A 13838-nucleotide genomic window follows, 5' to 3' on the forward strand; every position below is an offset into this window, starting at 1 on the left:
ACCTTCCCTCTAATCTGTGAGATGACAAGCCCCCAGAGCGGCTCATTGCAAGTGCAGGATTCATCTTTTCAGAAAGTGAAGTTGGAAACCATTGGATCTTTTGCTTTGAAGTGATGGATTTTTTTTTCCATTTAAATGGTTTGCATTTTTTGATCAGTTGTAAAAGATCAAGGGGGAGGTCAGCACGGATGAATCCAAAAGTCGGCCCAATGTGTTCAACTATGTACAGATGGAGAGGAAAGGTTTTGTGGTAGAAAAGACAATTGAATAAAACAACAAAAAGAGTAACAGACAACTCCAGGCACGTGCTGAAGAGCGCAGGCAAAAAGCAGAATTGATTCTGGAGGAATGTAAATCGTCCTTCATGAGACCAAAATGTCCGTCGATGTTTTGACGCGGTGAAAAACGTTATCAGATTTGCAGTGCTGACTTGAGGCATAACAAATGGGAGTGGGCTCCCTGCCAGCACATCCTTCCTTCCAGCTATCAGCCATTCTGCAGTGTGCTCCTACAGCTGGTGGGACGGCACCTTTTGGTGCCCTTGATGACTCCATGCAATGAAATGAAACTTGTAAAATCAGCACTACATCCGATGTGGCAAACAGGAAAAGTGTTTTTTGTTTTCACAAGGCTTGTAAAAGACATTTCACGGTGTTTCACACTCCAAACGAATGGAAAGAACGCGGTTGAGGCAATATTTTAGTGGAAGTGTACCGAAGGGCATCACAATCGATGAACTAATTGTTCGGGTTTCTTTCGCTTGTGTGCAACGGATTGTTGGTTAACTACGTCTTAAAGTAATTGGGGTCGAATGGAATGCATTACTTAGTTGCCACCAGTTGGGGCACTGTTGATACACTGTCAACAAGGTTATGTACAAAAGAAGAAGGTCGTCTGAACTACTACTACACCATGACACAACAGCAAATAACTGCTCAGATACACAAAAAGTAAAAAGCAAAGATTTTTGGAAAAAATAAATGAATAAAATACCAAAAATCTATGCTTTAATTAAATGTATTTATCCTTTTTATCCTCATTCATGTTGCCTGCCTCATCTGACTTTGGGTGAGTTCAAAAAGCTTATCACAGGGCACATTTTGACAGAAAAAAACCCCATATGCACTGAAATTCAAGCACTGATGTTTTGGAAACATGGAAGGAAGCGCAGGAAGTGGCAACAGGCATTCGGAACATTCAGTATAACAATTTTAACAATATTATAATTGATGGTTAATTTGCCACATAGTCGACATGTCGCCAGACGCCCATCCCCTTGTGCTTACGTCAGTTGATATCCCCGTCTCCAGAAGTGCTGCCACCACATAAGCCGTCAGAGAGATTTTCCCATGAATGCCACCCTGAAGACGGAAGAAAAAAACATTAAGTTCTTTCATTTAATTCCACATTACAAAGACTTTAAGGTTGTCCATCCATCTATCCATTTTTCTATGATACAGTGATTCTCGGTGTTGTTTGAGTACACCTAGTGGTACATTGGCTTCCTCTAGTGGTAGACGAAAGAATAATTGAATAAAACAACCAAAAACATTGTTTTTCTTTCTGCGGCTTGTCATGAACAGACTTAGAGTAGACGAGAGCACGGCTGGGCCCTTATCCCTCGAAAAAAGATTGGGTTGATGAATACGAAGACTTCAAGTTCATTGTTTCCTTTGCATGCTTGGAAAAACCCAAGCCGGGTTATAGCTGCCAACGCAATGAGAAATGCAAAATCAGTGCATAGGGGCTACTTAAAAAACAATAATAATAATAAAAAAAAAGTCTTTCTTGTTTCTTCCTGGTTGGTAATTGCAAGAACTCTTTGAACTGTGTGAACCTTCACCGCAGCTATCCATCTACCTGCAGGTCTTTGTTCAGAATCCGCCCCACGGCCGGGAAGGAGCCGTCGTCTCGCTGGTGCCTGATGAGCCACGACTTGGCCGCTCGCAGCTCCTCGGGGTCAATGAAGATGAAACCCCGCGATTGGGCGAAGGACTTGAGCACAAACGCTGTCAACCTGGAGGAAGCGCAGATGGGGCGAGGGAGGTAAACAGGGGTCGGGAAGGGAGGAGAGGTATTAAAGACCTTAAAAAAAATGTGCTGGCAAATTCCCCAAAAATGCTCAGCTGTCAAACTTCAAGAGCTTGAAAGCAAACACTTTTCCGGCCAAGTGTGAGGTTTGTCCATCCAGTCACACTCTTTCTATCTGTCAGCAGGAGGAGGTATGTAAAAATGGATGTTACGAAAAAAAAAAAAAAGACTGGTGAGGATGTAAAACCCCACAAGGAACATATCAGTAAGTGCTTGATTAGGGACAGGCATAAATGATGACATTATTTAATGAATCTTAAGCAATTGTGGGCGGCCCGGTAGTCCAGTGGTTAGCACGTCGGCTTCACAGTGCAGAGGTACCGGGTTCGATTCCAGCTCCGGCCTCCCTGTGTGGAGTTTGCATGTTCTCCCCGGGCCTGCGTGGGTTTTCTCCGGGTGCTCCGGTTTCCTCCCACATTCCAAAAACATGCATGGCAGGCTGATTGGATGCTCTAAATTGTCCCTAGGTGTGAGTGTGGGCGTGGATGGTTGTTCGTCTCTGTGTGCCCTGCGATTGGCTGGCAACTGATTCAGGGTGTCCCCCGCCTACTGCCCGGAGATAGGCTCCAGCACCCCCCGCGACCCTAGTGAGGATCAAGCGGTTCGGAAAATGGATGGATGGATGGATGGATTAAGCAATTGTGTGGCTGAATTGCACCTCAAAGCCATTTAGACAAAATGGAGTACACGAAGCAGAAGTGCTGATGATTCACTCAACTGTTTTGCCGTTTGCATGCATGAAGTTTGCCTATAAAACCCAGATAAAATTTTAAAAGATGACAATTTTTTTCTATGCATGTGTCTCAAAATATTTTTAGGCAGATACTCTATTTTCAGCACTATAAGGCGCACCGAGAAGCATTCAATTTTCTCTAAAGCCGTCAGTGTGCCTTATAATCTAATGCACCTTATGTATGGATCAATATTCTGATTCCTTAGACAAAGTATTTTAAATCTTCCGTAAAGCACTTTGTTATAGCTGCAGCAGTTGTGAGAGCGCTATATTCATACCTGTCAACTTTTCGGAGCGCCAACCTGTATACTACCAAAAAAATCCTTATAAAGAGCAAAAAATCCTTATAACATACCAAAGCATTTTATGTCAAAATAACGGCACAGAAAAACCCCCCCAAAATTTTCAATGATATTTATTGTAGATCTCCATAATACAATGTCTGGTTAATGTCTAATCATCATTCTACTTAGTGGCATTACTGTGTTCAGAGTTGTATTCCGGAAATGAAAGCATTCGAGTAGACAAGCACCATTCTGGGCAAAAGCAAACGGAACTACCCGTTAGGGGGGAAAAAAAAACAAAAAACGGAAATTTTCAGAATCCGTATGATTTGTGCGATACGGCCAAATACGTAAGATTCACCACAAAATCCGTATGAACTATGGCTAAACCGTATGAGTTGACAGGTATGTATATTAATAAAGCTGTATTGTATGGTGTTGTCTTGCCTTTAGCATAGCTCCATCTAGTGGGTGCATAACACAACCTCAGCCACTATTGCAGCCTCTATTCTATGCGCTTTAAACGCGGTGGGCCCTATATATGAAAACAGTTTTAAAATTGGTCATTGATTGAAGGTGCGCCTTATACTCCGAGTGCCTTATAGTGCGGAAAATACGGTATATACTTCCATATGGGGTCATCATTCTGCCCAACCTAACGACACTGCCATGGAAACAGGAGACGAGAACATGCAGATCACATCCCTTTAACGAAAAGACGGTTCCATACGTATCTTGATTCATGGACGGTAAGCTTTGAAAGTGGAACGATTCAATTTGGTTCCCTGGGATCGCCATTCAATTCGATATACTGTACTACGGTACAGTTCAGTATGTTGCAATGAGGGTCTTGTCGTCTTTTTACATATAAATTAGCTTGTCAGTACTGTAAATGGGCGTTTCCTTCAAAGATTTCGCCCAGATAAAAGATGAGTCGAAACGTGTCTTGATATACGGTGTTTAATGTGGAATGCTTTGATTTAGTTTGATGCGCTCTTTACTTTTTTTTGTTACACCCTTAACATACACATATACTGTACGTATACACATCTACCTGCATGTACACTCAAATGTGGATGTAACAGTACCCTCCTGTTAAATAATTTCGGGTTGAACAGTCTCAACGCTGTTAGCCCAAACACAAATATTGTATGTTATTCAGAATCAAGTCGAAGTAGTAGACCTCCTTATACTGGGATTAAGGATAAGATTTCCCCGGCTCCACATCATAACATTCCGCTCTCGGCTCTGCCAATCTGGACTTTTATCTCAGACAACACCCATGTGTGGGCTTCAGAAAGCCGTCATATTCACGCTTTGAAGTGCGCAACTGGCCGTGAAAAGGCCCAAAGAGGGGATTTGGATGTGGAAAGCGAGAAAACAGGCAAACTATGAGAGCTACTAGCCAAAACACGAGAAAGTGACGCTTCCTATCTTACCAAACAAATTCGTATTTACACTTTTCCAGATCCTACCTCAGGGCAAAAATAGGAGAAAAAAAAAACTAAGACACATCTATGAGGAGGACTAACATCCAGAGAGATTGTGGTGCTTTAGCTGAGCATTTTTGTTGCTTGTTTACTTCTCCAACTCTATCTTTGTGTCTTGTTAATGCCAGCTGTGTCTCTCATCCAATTAGTCACACGTGGGCAGCATCCCTGTCATCAAATATTCTGAGATGTTCTCCAGTCGTGCAGAATTTCACCAACTTCCTCTGTGCTTTTTATTAGCCGAGACCCCGAGGTACTGAGCAAGCCACCAAACGCGAGTGAATAGAAACAAAACAAAAAAAATCAGTCCGCGACTCACACGCGCACACCAAGGCAATTGATCCTCACACACATCAACCATCGGAAACCAACATTGTGAGGCGCCACATGTACTTTTTGACTATTTTTGACTGAACCACAAACAACATGGTGTGATTGTCAAGGGCGATGTGGACTGCCTCGAAGCACCATGGCAATTTCATAACAATACAAAGAGAGAGAAGGGGTGAGAAATAAAAGAGAGAGTGGCTATTTCATATGTACCCGTGGCCAGGAAACAAAGCATGGAGAGTCTCTGTCATCAAAATACATGGGTGAGGTCAGTGAATGTTATGATCTATCATTTCCAACAAGCTCCTCGAAATATCCTCACTCTCGCCCGTGACCTCTCTTCCCCTTTTGCCTTGACAATCATGCAATGTTTTTATGGTTTAAAACAAAACAAAACTGTGCAGTGTACTATATGTGCAGACTTAAAATCCAATCAAGGGTCACAGTTTTGTCTGTAGACGTAAATCAGGGTCAACTGTTTTTCAATAATATGTTGGAAACTTTAGAAAAGCACCTAAATAATGATTCAATGAAAATTGTACTTGAATATTTTTCTAATATAGTACTTACTGAATTGAAAAATTGTGAAAAATGTACTGCTCTGGATTTTTTGAGGGAGGGATTGGGAGGTCTACACGTAGCTAAAAGCTTAATTCTGATCAATTTGAATTTCATGTTTTACATGTTGAATTTAATTCAGTGGTTCCACTGCTTACTACACCGAGAATTACTGCTGTACCGGTACAGCTTGGCAATAGCCAGCTGGATCTCATTTCCTCCCTAGGAAAAGGCATTTTTGATTGGTTATGAAACCTGCAACTCTGTTTACCTGTGATTCAATTTTCAAATCGGCCATCATAAAGCAGCGGGGGGCTCAGAATTTTTTGGTCGACCATTTCAAAGAATTGCTTTATAAAAAAAAAGCAACTGCAAGAGTGGGTACGTTCATCACTACTTACACTGTCAATTTTTATATATATATTTTTTCTCACCTGGAAAAACTTCACACTAGTAAAATGCCCGTCTCTGCTGCTGGATAGCAAAAAGCCTCCCGTTGATAAATTTATAAGGCATGGTGAAGGTTACCTGGAAGTGCACCATCTGTGTTGTGCCCAAAACCCATACTGGAGCTGTGGGAGCGCTTGTTACGTCATCACATCCCGTCAATCAGGAGGAGAAGAGGTCAAGCGATTCCCTAGCGGTGAGTGACTATCCTGGTGGTGAGTCATTCATCCGTATTCCTCGGCCAGGAAAATGCCATTTTGGTGAAGTGGCTCCAGACAACGTATAACTCTGTCACAGAGCGCACTCAAGTGCGAATAAATCTTGACAGCTTTGCCAAACTCCAGTAACCAACTATGCAGTTTGTTTATGATTTTTGGTTGTTTATGCAGATCACTGTTTTACGACGCTGGCTCGATTATATATCACGATGCCCACCTTGGCAGTGTAAATCAACCAGAGGTATGCTCTGCGCAGGAGGGCCCCAAACAGTCAGTCAGCACTGCAGACCCCCCACGGAGAACAGTGATGTCATGCTTATAAATATTGAGAGATGGCTCTGTCTTGCTTGACCCCAAATGAATATAAACATGGCAATGGAAGAAACAGATCGCCGGTGTCGTGTGTGTGCGTGCGCCGAGATGCAGTTGAAACCTTGAGCGCTTTGGCCGGTGCTGCGTGTGTCCCAGTTAAAGTGGAAGAATGTTGTCCCTCCGAAAAACACGTTGAACGCCAAGAGTCGTGTAAACTCCTCTGACAAGGACTTACCACATACTTCCTGAGGAATCCCTCTCTCCGAAAGCACTGTAGGAGCCATCGTGACGTTTGTAGGTCAGTTGTCTCTGGTAACCTGGATAAGAATGGGGGGTGGGGATTATGTTGAAAATTCATTTCACATCCAATTGGAGAAAACCACTGTGTCCAACTGCATTGTATTTCCCCTTAAACTGCTGTAGCGTAGCATCTCAAATCAAACAACTTTTGGAGAAAATATACAGTACAAATACTTGACTTATTTTGAATGACTTTTTACATTTACTATCCAATTTTAAAAACGGATATCTATTCTTTCCATGCCTTACTTTCCCAGAAGACACTTTTTAACAACCTGCGTGGATTATGACAGAGTGTAACACACAAAAAAAGATGCAAATACAGTGAAACTCCTCAACAACGAAACCTACATGGGCGAAAATACCCCCGAGTGTGAAAAAATCTTCATGCATGAAAGCCATTCCAATTTTTATGTTCCCTCTACAACAAAAGGTCTCCCTGTTGCATAATATGAAATCTTTTTCTCTACCCTTGCTTCATGAGATTCACTACAACGAAATTTGCTATAGTGAAAAGCCCCCTTGTGAAAAATGTCTTTCTGCAAACATTATTTCGTTGTAGAGGAGTTTCACTGTAGATTTTTTTTTTTTTACTTAGTCCTCCACGGATGAAAACACAATTATAAAAACAAATGGAGGTAAAGTCAACAACGGTTGAAACCTGAGGGTCTGACAAGACAGTCAAAACAGGAAGCGAAATGCAGGAACGTGAACGAGGGAGCATTAACAAAAACGCCAAAAGATTCTGAGGCCCATGATATTCCCCATCGGTGGCCTTTATAAAGAGAAATTTGTTTGATATTGTCTGTTACCAGAATGGTTCTCGGCAAATGCGTTGTCTTATGCGCGGCCAAAGAGCACTTGCTTCCTCCATTCCAAAAAAGATTCTGGACTGGCTTCTTTAGAGCACCTCGTTGTCACCCCTGAGTGTGTGCAGGTCACACTGAGAAAGTTGGAGGTGCCATGAGACGGGTGTGATGAAGGAGTGTGTTTCTAAGGAGTCTGATGTGACAGTCAGCATGTGCACTGTGGTTGTTGACCTTCCGCCTTAGAGGTTCCACTGTACTTCAAAAAGGATGTTGGTTCCTCTGAAACTGCAGTTGTTCCTTCAACAAATCCACTCCAAACAAAGCTGGCACAATCCACTCAATAGATGTAACGTGGCTTCCGAAAGGCCAAAGCGAGAAGGAGGGCTTCGACATCAAGAAGAGTGGGAGGAAAGCATGGGCCGGGGTGTTCCAGTTGCAGTCCATAATCCGGAGTATTCACTGCCAACCGGGTCAAAGTTTGCTTCAGTTCCACAGACAAAATCCATTCTCCAAAGTAAACGTCACTCCTGGAGTTTCCACAAAACACAAGGACGGTGGAGAAGTTGCCAGCAATTTCTTCCGCTCCTTTGCACAACAAAGCAGTGATGGATTGGAGTTGTTGAGAGGCACGTTCTGAGAAGCGACGCTCCCATTTCCTGAGTTTTAACAGCTTGCCCGTGGGGGCATCAACACAGTCCCCAACGAAAGATTTAGGCTCTGAAATTGATTTCGATTTTCTCGAATCATTTTTATTTCGTTTAACCCTTTCAGGGACAGCGGAAACGACAGTGGACAGTTTGTCACGTTATCAGGTTACTCGGTGCATGAAAGGGTTAATTGTAAAATTCTGCACTAAAATTAAAACGCAGGTTCTCATCAAAGTATTTTTGGGGGTCCAAGAACCTTTTATAGGGGGGAACTTTGTCCGAGGGCCATGAATATTTTGGAGAACCTAATGAGCAGTTTAGCAGACAGTGTACCTTGCAAGAGGTAATCGGTTGCTTCATTCTCCACCTCGAGGCTGAGCTGCCGAGTCTTTTGCAGATACTTGAGCACGAAGACGTTGGGTGCAAAGTGGATCATGTTCTGCTCCCCGCATCCGAACGGCAGTCGCAGCAGCTTGTCCAGGTTGTTCAGTGTGGGCCCCATCACGTCGCCTAAAAAAGTAAACAACAGTCATTCCCAACGGTTTGGATACGAGTGAATCCGTCTCCTTGTGAACACGTGCCGATCAAAAATGCAGAGGCTTGCTCAGACCCGGGCACCATGTTGTGCGGGACCCCCAGGGTGAAGGCTTCATTGTGGTTCTCATCAGAGTCTTCTTTCCTCCAGATCTTAAACTCTCCAACCGAGCCCCATCCTGTGGAGAAGCCTATGTGTCGAACCTGAAGTGAGATTAGAAAAATTATTTGTGAATTATCTCTATTATAAAAAATGAATATAACTATACAGTAGATTGTAAATCATTTTTTATGGATTTTCACAGTAGAGTGGCAAATCCGACTTTGTGTGGTACCATGTTGTCGCACAACATGCCAGGCAACACTGAGGTAGAGATGCAGCATAATTAACAGCAAGAAGAGGCAGAGAAGGTCCACAACAAGGCTCCTGTGAGAATCGTTCACACAGACCATTGAATATACGATACGCTTGTGAGTATTGTTGTTTGATGTTGCACCATTGTGATAAAGTAGAACGTGTTTGAAGGTTCATAATTACCGTAACATTTACAGCTATGCTAATACAGTAACCACCCATGTTTTATCACCGAGGGATAATTTACAAATCACCCACACTCTATCCATGATATAGAAATACCCTATTTAAAAACTTTGTAGGCATGTTTTTAAACAGCATTTACAGCCCTTTTTTTTATAAAGGTCTTGAAACACACTTTTAAAACAATAGAAATACATTTATGCAATGGATAACAAAAATACTGTCGTCTAATAGTGTACTGATGCCTCTATGTGGTCACAGTAAACAGACCCTGATTTTCCAAACTAACAAACTGATCAAATGAACCTACGGCCGTCACTTTCTGTTGGCGTAAAATGCAGGAGGACAGCAGATAACATGCTACAATTTTCACCAAAACTAGGCTATACAGAAACACTTCTTCAATTTGTTGTTCTTTCAATATTTTAAAAAGACAAACCTGTAAAGGGCTCGTGCCGAACCACTCAAGGATGACTGATGCATTAGACGGATGTAAACCATGGCCCACCTGAGAAAAACAAAGGAAAAAAGCTAAAGAAAAAAGATAACATCACAACAAATACGATGCATCCCAGAACAGGCCAATGGAGGAGCATGCCAGCCAGTGAGTGGCAGACGGGAAAACAGCCTGAGATGACATCGGCCTGTTAAAGCATGACTTTTCGAGAAGGCCCGCCGGTAAATGTGGTGCCAGTCTTCCTATGATCTCCCCTGCCTTTCATTTATTTTCTTGCTGGAAGGATATTTACTCACTGACAAGAGAGGGTCCACAATAAGCATTTCTCAAGAATAATGATGTCAAAACTGCAGCACGACAAACGTGCTCCAGTCTAGAGATCACGTGGCATGTGATTGTTATGCCACACATAGCTTTGAGGGCGATGGTTTTGACTACACGAGCATGTGATTATTAGGCTGCAAACAGCTTCAATGTGCCTCAGAAAATCTTCATAACACACGGAGCTTTTGAGGGGGGAATATTTTTGATTACATAAATGTGTAAATGATCTGTCACACGTCAGCCTTGAAGACGTTTGTTTTGACAAAAAGAGCGTCCGCTTATTTGGCCACAAATACAGTAGCTCAAGGATATTTATATTCCCATCTCAACAGAGGAGGGTCCGTATTCAGTGTTACTCATGAGTATTGATGTCAGAGGTACAGCAAAACACTGTGCTCGAGCCTCGAGTCTCCCATGACCTCATATGTGAGTGTGAAATTATGATGCCAATCATAGCTTTGAGAGGGACTCGTCAACCGAAGTGTGGTAATTAGGCTACACATATCTTTAATATACCTCATTGAACCGTAATGCCACACATAGTTTTGACAGTGACTGTTTTGACTACACAAGCAAGTGATGATGCCAAACACAGCTTTGAGAGTGATTGTTTTGACGACACAAGCAAGTGATGATACCACACCTATCTGTGAAAGTGATTGTCGACTACACAAGCATGTGATTGCGACACACCCATCTGTTAAAGTGACTGTTGTTGACTACACAAGCATCTGATTGTGGCACACAGCTTTGAGAGTGATTGTTTTGACGACACAAGCATGTGATTCTTAGGCCACAAATCACTTTAAGAGTACAGTACTTGATTTGACGACATGAGACTTTGCCAATGTTTGCTTAGACGACACATCTGATTGTCATTATACATGTACAATAGCTTTGAGAGTGATTTTTTTTCACTTTGTGACTGTGTGATTGTTATGCCATACAGAGCTTTGAGCGGGATGGTTTTGAGAGTGTGATTGCTATGACGCATAAATCATAGAGACTATAAAACTCTCAAAACTTCGGCACCACCATATTGATGGACAGAAGAGGACATCTACCTGCACCAGACCGCCTTTCCAGAAGATCCAGAAGCTGCGGAACTCATCCCACGAAAGGATGTCCGGTGTGGCGACACTGATGAGCGGCTCGCCCATCTTACCCAAGGATATCCAGGAGCGGGTGTTCTGCCGGCCACCCAGCACAATCTCAACCATCTCGGCACTGTCGTGCGGAGTGGGTGAGAGGGCAAAATGGGCATCGTTGTGGGTCTTCACGGCCACCTGGAACTGACTCATTTTGGCCGGCTTTTTCACATACTGATATTCATACTTGTTGGGGGTTGAAATGTGAATTCTCTCTGGTGACAGAAATAATATTCTCAGGGACGCGGATGTGTAAAGCACAACATATCTGCATTCTTTTGGAAAGCCCTGATATGTGTGGAAGAACCTGAAGTTGAACATGGAAGGTTTTAAACAGCATTTTGCATGATTAAACTACTACTTTACTATTTGCCTTGAGACAGTTAGACAGTATCACTTAACAACTGTGATCATGAGGCAGCTCTCATTTAGTATACAGTGGGCAAGTGACACTGCAGTTGAATGCATACATGTACTAACCAACCCAAGGATGCACTTACCATTGGGACAAAAGAAGACACTATAGGTATATTCTCTTGGCAAGCCTTCTGGCTGCAAAAAGGTGGAAGAAATGAGAACACCTAAACTAACAAGTCAAATGATACATTCGGTAGAGTTTATGACATAATGATGGATGACCACTTACTTACCTCCACAAGGACGGTCCTACGCACAAAGTCCAGGCCAGTTGGTGACCTTCTTTCCTCCACATCATTTCCTGTTTTGCCTGACTGTAGTGAGTCGGAACAGCAGCTAGTTTCGCTGTAGGCGATGGCTCGGGCTGTCAAAGCAAACGGAGAAAACAAGGTCAAAGTATCGCTGTTGTTTTTCAATGATCATCTGAAGCCACTATGTCACGTTTATTTTGGCCGCTTTCATTAATGCTCAGACCTACTAAAATGATGATGATCAGTAGAACCAAAGTTTAAGATTACTGAACATGAGGCATGTTCAAGCTGTGTCGCCTAATAATGACATGGTCATGGAGCCAAACAAATGACTCAAAAATATATGTTTGTCAAAACAATCACACACTTGTGTGGTATAACAATAAATTGCTAAATTGGACACAAAAATATATCTCTCCAAACTGTGCGGCATAACAATCACACCCTTCCTCATGTGGCCTTGCGAATCTCAAGGTTAAAACACAGAACAGTTTCGAATAAGTAGCATTGTGAGCCTCAAGGTCAGACCATCACAAATATTAAAACATCAAACATCGAAACATTATGAATAATACATTAAAGTCATGTAATTAATAATAATCTGATTTCTCATCGATGGAGGAAAAAGTCTGGTATCCATCAAGTTTTACAAATTTGATGAGATCATTAATATAATACATAACCTTGAAAGTGATTGTTTTGACTACACATGTGTAAATGTCATGACACCCGTGGCTTTGAAAGGAATTGTTTTCGCCTGCAAGAGGGTGTGATTGTTATGCCACACATTGCTTTTAGTGATTGTTTTGACTACACAAGCATGTAACTGTTACATAAGAAATGGCTTTGAGAGTGATTATTTTGCCTCCACGATCATGTGATTGTGACGCCACACATAGCTTTGAGGGTGATTGTTTTTTGAGTAGACGACGTGATTTTTAAGCCACTCATAGCCTTAATATGGAACACATAAATAACCTTAATATGCCACACATGATAATGTTTCACATATCGCCTTGACATTCAATACAATAAAGAAAGCAATTACTGCGACTTCTTGGGGACTGTGTAAATAGTTGCTAGAACTCACTCGGTGCTACAAAACATTTTTCTTTGCTCATGAAATAATATAATGTAGTCTTTTCTAATTAAATTAAACACCACACTTCTAGGTAACCAGAATGAAGGAAAAAAAAAAAAGACTCCTTGGTGTAGATCAGGGGTGTCAAACTCATTTTTGTCGCGGGCCACATTGTAGCTACGGTTTGATTTGGAGGGCCGTTATGAATTTTGGGAAACCATTATAAATGTTTAAACACCTCCACATATTACATACACAGCGCACAACAAATGGATGGATAACTAGTTTTAAAATCAGAAGTCAAGAATAATGACTGTTATTGTGGATTACATATGACAATTTGAAATTTTCTTTCAGACTTGAGCAAGCATCATGGAACTTAACATGCTTGATTTGCTTTTGCGGGCCACATAAAATGATGTGGCGGGCCAGATTTGGCCCCCGGGCCTTGACTTTGACACCTGTGGTGTAGATGATAAAGTTAAGCATGTTAATTTACCAATGTATACAGTGAGACTCAATATTTGGTCATTCATAAGTCAACATCATTAATTGACCCGTGGGGAGGGGGGGGGGGGGGGGGTTCAACAGGATATCAGCACACACTGCCGTTCATCTAAACATTGTTTGTGGACATCGTGTCCAACATCCATCGCATTACAAAAAACAAACATGCCTGGACAAGGACTCTCACGTTGGAAAGTGGACCTGTGCCAGCGGAGTCTCTTTGTGTGTGTGAAGTGAGAGGGAAACACAAGGGGGCCAGGGGAGTCGGAGTGGGGCCATGGGGGGCCCATTGACCGCCGGTGACCTGCAAACTCATCAACATGCCACTGAGTGTCACAGCACAGCTGTGGCGGCTCCCCCGC

The 13838-nt window shown here is 42.4% G+C and overlaps 1 protein-coding gene across 2 annotated transcripts in view; it reads right to left on the bottom strand.

Annotated features, from left to right (window-relative positions):
• The window catches only part of cpamd8 (C3 and PZP like alpha-2-macroglobulin domain containing 8), a 48962-nt gene that overhangs the window by 13947 nt on the left and 21177 nt on the right, over window positions 1-13838 (bottom strand). For both annotated transcript variants that reach the window (XM_086115772.1, XM_086115773.1), the window contains exons 22-30: window positions 11871-12001; window positions 11721-11772; window positions 11137-11435; window positions 9731-9799; window positions 8801-8957; window positions 8553-8729; window positions 6699-6780; window positions 1861-2017; window positions 1287-1361 (exon numbers count right to left, since the gene is read on the bottom strand). In XM_086115772.1, coding sequence (XP_085971898.1) covers window positions 1287-1361; window positions 1861-2017; window positions 6699-6780; window positions 8553-8729; window positions 8801-8957; window positions 9731-9799; window positions 11137-11435; window positions 11721-11772; window positions 11871-12001 — 1199 coding nt within the window. The remainder of the gene's footprint in view (window positions 1-1286; window positions 1362-1860; window positions 2018-6698; window positions 6781-8552; window positions 8730-8800; window positions 8958-9730; window positions 9800-11136; window positions 11436-11720; window positions 11773-11870; window positions 12002-13838) is intronic.

This window comes from Hippocampus guttulatus, chromosome 7 (genome assembly GCF_054856545.1).
Source record: "Hippocampus guttulatus isolate MCC_2025c chromosome 7, RoL_Hgut_1.0, whole genome shotgun sequence".
Classification (NCBI taxonomy): domain Eukaryota; kingdom Metazoa; phylum Chordata; class Actinopteri; order Syngnathiformes; family Syngnathidae; genus Hippocampus; species Hippocampus guttulatus.